At 39.7% G+C, this 5,863-nt stretch overlaps 1 protein-coding gene across 1 annotated transcript; it reads left to right on the top strand.

Annotated features, from left to right (window-relative positions):
* The first annotated feature begins 3,295 nt into the window (after positions 1-3,295).
* Positions 3,296-4,610, top strand: LOC116245875 (major strawberry allergen Fra a 1-E-like). Its single transcript, XM_031617470.2, has 2 exons — positions 3,296-3,498; positions 4,174-4,610. Exons 1-2 carry the CDS (start codon positions 3,327-3,329, stop codon positions 4,455-4,457), a joined length of 456 nt encoding a protein of 151 aa, XP_031473330.1. The 5' UTR covers positions 3,296-3,326; the 3' UTR covers positions 4,458-4,610.
* The last annotated feature ends 1,253 nt before the right edge of the window (positions 4,611-5,863 follow it).

The following is a 5,863-nucleotide window of genomic DNA, read 5'->3' as shown; positions in this document are numbered from 1 at the left end:
TTTGCTTTTCTTACAAGTCTCGTGTAATGCATCAATTTGAGCACCTATTATGCATGTTAGTTGGACATTCTTCATGGAGATTGCATCTGTTATTTATAGTCGTCTGTCCCTAAGACCACGTCTCTCTCCAAAGCTTCATTGGCTTTTGGTATGTTGAGCGAATCTTACCTTTTGACAACGACCTGTATTAACCACTGGAAAAGATTTGCCTTCATTATCACAAAGGGCGGCCATGTTTTTTTATATAATCCGATTGTCGTCTTGATCCCAAGTCAGGTAGTATTCAATAAGAAATTTCAGTATTTCACATCCAATTAGTAATTGGATGCAGATACTATTGGGTTTCTTATTGAATCTTTGTCTGATTTTCACGTATATGGATGGCTAGACTGAATCTTTCTGCCCCTCTCTCTGGGTTGGGTTAGGGTTCTAGTTAGGGCTTGGACTGTTGAACTGCAGAGTTAGGGAATCTAAATGGGTCAGCCTGGAGCTTGGATTTGCTGGGCACAGAAGAAGCAGCAGCCCTGCTGGAGGTTAGGCCTGTCACCTTTATTGCAAAAATACAGCTGAAAACGGATGAACAGGAAAATAGGCCCAGTCCTCACAGTTGTACCAATTACACCGCGTTATAGTAATAACCTCTTCCGCTTGGAGACTTTTTTGAACAAGCTCTTAGCTAGGCCAATAGGACTTGATCGGGGTAAGTTAGGTTTTCTCCAAAGTTTTTGAAAGATCCTTCTTCCTTTGGAGCGTATCCCTTGAATGACGGTCCTTTTTAAGTATGGCTTTTAGTTTTCCTCTCTTTAGCAAATTCTTCTTGGAGGCAAATTTCTGGTTTCTGTGGAGATTAAAGTTTCGAGAAAGTCAATTGACTATCTTTTTCAGAGTACTCCATGTTTCTCATTTTATATTCGAATCCTTTTTTCTTGTTAAAAAAATGGTGCTTGGCACGGATGATGTTGAATTTGGGTTGGAAAATTGTGAATGAAACCCAGAAAACCTTAATGAGAAAACGAGGACCCCATGGCTGTTCTAAGGTAAGAGGCCTTCTCCGTCTCTTGCACCCGAAGAAGTCCATATCTTGCCCGGGTCTTCATCCATGATGGTACGGAACAATAGTATCATTGGATTTGATACACAAATTATGTTTAATACAAGAAGCCAAATAGGTGGATTGGTCCAAATAAAAAAAAAAAAAAATTGAACTGAAAATCTTTTCTGGAGGTATCTATGTTCATTTTTTTAAGAAACAGATAAGATATCTCAACACATTGGCATCTTGATACCACCAGGAGCAAGAAAAGAAATATAAGATATCCAACACATTGGCATCTTGATACCACCGGGAGCAAGAAAAGAAATGGATAAGGGATCAAAGAGGAAAAATTGGGTCTATGCCAAACGGATCACGCTGTTGCACCCTTTTATGAAATTTATCCCGCACAGGTCATTCCGACGATATTTTTACATGGCCGATCATTACATATGCGCCGATTATGGCATTCGTATGTTCTCCGGTTCTCTGTGTTGCAATCCTCTTTTCTTTTCATGTTTACCTCTATCTTCTGCATTCGACCGACACTTCGGAGAGAGGGTTTCAAAGCGATTGCAAAATTTTGAAGTGCAGACTAAATTTTCGAGTCCATTAATATAAGATTGTTGATTAAAATGCTTCTATAAAATTCAATCTACGCACCTGTGAAGCCAGTTTGTGGCCTAAATGCCATATTTTTAGCATACTCTAAGAGTTCGAAAGAGACGAAGCATTCAAGTGAAATATCACGTCTCATATCATTGTTAGAGAACCTGATTCACTTCATCGCTAGTTGACAAAATGGGAAGATGCAGCATGCAAAACTTTATGGGAGACTTGGCACGAAAGCAGACAGCCTTCTCCGCGACCCCCGGCATGTTCCGATCTCACTTTTGCATTGTTCGATTGACAAGATTTGGGCATCTTTGCCGTCCATGGTGCTATTTGGTCCCTCAGATGTGACTAGAACCGGGTTGTCCACATTGATGGCTGCGCAAGGTGACGAATTCCGGTGGAAGAAATTATAAAATTACGGTAGGTGAACATTTTGGATTTTTATAAACGTAACAAAAAGGGAAGAATTACAGAAATGAGTTTATAATTTATTATTTGATTTCTTAATGAAGTAAAATAACATGAACTGGACTACATTTGTGTTAGCATCACAACTTTTTTAACAACTCTAATACTTGGTGATTAGCAATTATGCAAATGCAATGCATGCAATTAAAGGCGGACACCGAGAAAAGAAAAAATTTCAATATAAATTGATAGAATTATAATGAACTCTACCCTAAATAGTTTGTTCACAAATTCTAGATAGAGAAAGGGGAGATTAAACATCGAAAGTTTTTTCTTGTCCATAAAATTTCGAGATGCTCTCGGGAATTCCTTTTTGTGTATTCAGGATACGTCTTGTATAAGTTGTTCCTCAAACAACACCTATGTACCTTTGTTCAGCCTTAAAATTTAAAGAAATCGATGGTCCAATATCGGACCGTGTCCTTTGCCATAATTCCAAAACAACGGAATGAATTTCTTCATAGAAAGCAGGACATGACGCAGGCCCTATAATTCCACGCCATTTTTATTTTATCATAATTTTTCATTGGTGGTATTCCTATATGGAACAAAAAGAGAACTTGACCTTGAAACCTAACAAGGTCTATATCATTTAGGTCACATAAAGGCTATTATTTACCAAATAAAAGATTCGTTTGGCAACCTTTTTTTTTTTTATAATAATTGCTCAATAGTTTAAAGATTCTACTCCAAAATGCACATAGCTGGAAGCACATTCATGAACTCTGATTGCACCTAGTTATATACATAATAACGCTGATGCTGTACGGTAGGAATATTATATACATGTTGACCATTTACTACATAGCTAGTATATGCATTATAGTAGACCGGGAAACCATTCTCCTGTAGCTCTCATAGTAAAAAGTTGTTTGGGTAATCTTTGAAATTGCAGGCTTGCAGCTTTTATAGTAGGCTGAAGGTATAAAGTGCAATGAGCCATGCCCTTTATAGGGAATCTGCTTTATAATAGAATCATTATCTGTATGTGGTCTTGATCAATTAGTTGGTCGTGCTTCTTAATCAATAAAAGGTAGACAGGAACAAGAACTGACAAGAAAAGATATATTCACCATATCATTCTCTAATCTATTTGGTGCTTTCTTGTGTCCCTTTCTAGGGTTCAAGCGGCCTATTTAAGACCACAACGTGCACTAGAATCAGCAACTTGCAGAACAAAGCCTTACAGGAAAGGAGAGAGGAAGTGACAATGAGAACCCTCAAAGGAGAAGTGATGATCAATGTCCCTGCTCCTACTGCGTGGGGAATGTTTATGAATAACGAGGTTGTTAGCAAAATAAATCCTCAGTTCCTTGCTGAAGCAGAGTATCTCCAAGGAGATGGGTCACCCGGAAGCTTGCGCCATTTCAAGCTAGGACCTGGTAATCTTCTGGAGCTATAATATACTTTCCTTTTCGTATTTTCCTGTCGTCTCTGTTATCAATTAGATAACATAATCAACATGATCCTAACCTGAAAATTTACGGCAAATGTACGTCGACCAGGTCCACAAGTCCCGCACACTTCGGCTGTTTCCGACTTACATGAAATGTAATGCGTGAGAGAGAGAGAGAGAGAGAGAGAGATAAACATGAACTCATCTTCGTCCCACGGGATCTAACATGGCCAGCTCGGGCCAGCAGCAGGTCCGTGCTCTGAGTAGCACGGATGCTCACATCTTTTGTGAATTCGTGCACGCATGGTGATAAATACATGCTACATACGAACATACCAAGCACAAAAATGGGTGTGTGTCTACATATATGTCTATCGAAAGTAATCTAACTCACTTATAAGGATCGTCTTATCCTTTAAGATGGACAGTTGAAAGAAAAACAAACAAAAAAAGTGCAAGCTAATATTAGTAAATAAAAATATTCTCCACTTTTTTTTTTCCAACTGTTCATCATGATAGACTGGATGACCCTCATAAGTCAGTAAGTCGCCATTCAATGTTGTTACACACACATACACATACCTAATGTGTAGCTGTGTTCATACACTAGCACCACAATATGCAGAATGAAGATCTTAACACTTGTTTGATGTTGAATTAGCTTTGCGGGGTTTCGTTAAGGAATCAACACAGAAGATAGAGAAGGTTGAGAACGGGCGGTTGGTGAGTTACAGTCTGGTTGATGGTGAGCTCAGGAACATGTATGATCCATACAAGATCACCTTTACTTTCATGCCAGAACCCGGCTATGAGCAGAAAAAGTGCAAGGCTGAATGGAAGGCAGATTTTGAGCCGTTGAACCCTGATGTGCCGCCGCCGGAGAAGGCCAGGGAGGCAGCTCTTGACTTCCTCCGCTCATTGGAGAAGTTCCACTGCTCTGTGTAGACATGATAGCTTTCAAAGGCTCTGTTTCTCTCTGCTTATCCACCAGTTGGGACTACCTATGAGTTCTACTGTATGCAGTTAGAGAATGAAACTGAAAGAATAATATAATATATGTAGCGTTTGAAAAATGTCTCAAATCACTTTAACAAGTTTTTCTTAAACTCTAGAAAAGTGATCTCCACCCCCAAAAAACATACGTAATCAACATAAATTGCATGCATTATCGATTTATAAACCAGATTGTATAGGCTAAAAAATAGTTTGGACGGTTGAGTGTTATAATATTTGATTTCTTTAGAGGAAAACATGGTAATATTTGGTGATTTCAAAGTTTTTGAACGAAGAGATCAGATCCAGCTAGCTTTCGTCCAAAAAAAACTGGAATTTAGAGTCGCTCTAATTTTCTCTCAAGTCTCACGGTGGCTTAAACTGTTTGGATAGAGACCCAATTCATTCTTGAGCTTTCTTTCAAAGCATTTCCTGGTTGTTAGGCGTCGCTCTTCGACCCGAACGATTCGTAATGCCCGTCTTGGATCTGGATAGGAAGTTGGATCCAGTAGTCAAAACGAGATTGAATAAGTAAGTTGTGACCAGATTAGTCAAAACGAGATTCAATAAGTAAGTTGTGCCCAGATCCATTTTTGTCGTAACATTCCAATACAACCCAGTCAAACGGAATCTATGCTACTACAGCGCGTACATCTCGATCTTTAATTGATTTCAGTTTCAAATTTGGATCTGGATAGCATCTGAAATTTATAGACCCATTCTCTTTTACTTGCCAATACCCGGTTCTAAAAACTAATATCGGAGAATGATTCTTTGATGAAACCAGACAGGTTGAAACATAACAAGGAAATTTTGGCTCGTAGGCAAAAAAGGGACCAATTTCGCGACCTTTCCAGTAAGAGCCTCACTCAGTCACTTGTCATGAATTTCGGATGAAAACTGAGGAAATCTTCTTTCTTCCTCCCTCCGATCAGCACATGAAACGAGAGAGGCGAACTGCAAAAACTACACACAAAAGAAACAAGGGAAATTATTGTAACGGAAGCATTCACTAAGACAGAAACCACATTTCTAACACAAAAACCCTACAACAGAAGTATCTCTCTCTCTCACTCTCAAGGGACCATAGCCTAAACTTCTGAAACCCTAAGCAGAATTTCATCACTTAAAAAGGGCTCAAACAACTAAGAAGGGGCCGTTGACGTATCAATCATCAGACATTTCATCAGAATCAATCCCATCATCGTCCTCGTCGTCGTCAGAGCCATCGAACTCGGAGAACTTCGCCATGCCCTCGTCGACGTCGTCGTCGCTATCGCCATCGAAGTCGTCTTTGTCCTCATCCTTGCTGTCGGGCGCCGCCCTCCGGCCACGGGTGGCGAAAGTGCGTGGGCCGC

Source organism: Nymphaea colorata, chromosome 1, assembly GCF_008831285.2.
Source record: "Nymphaea colorata isolate Beijing-Zhang1983 chromosome 1, ASM883128v2, whole genome shotgun sequence".
Taxonomy (NCBI): Eukaryota; Viridiplantae; Streptophyta; class Magnoliopsida; order Nymphaeales; family Nymphaeaceae; genus Nymphaea; species Nymphaea colorata.
The sequence above is the reverse complement of the archived record's forward strand: the minus strand, read 5'-3'. Positions and strand labels throughout refer to the sequence as shown.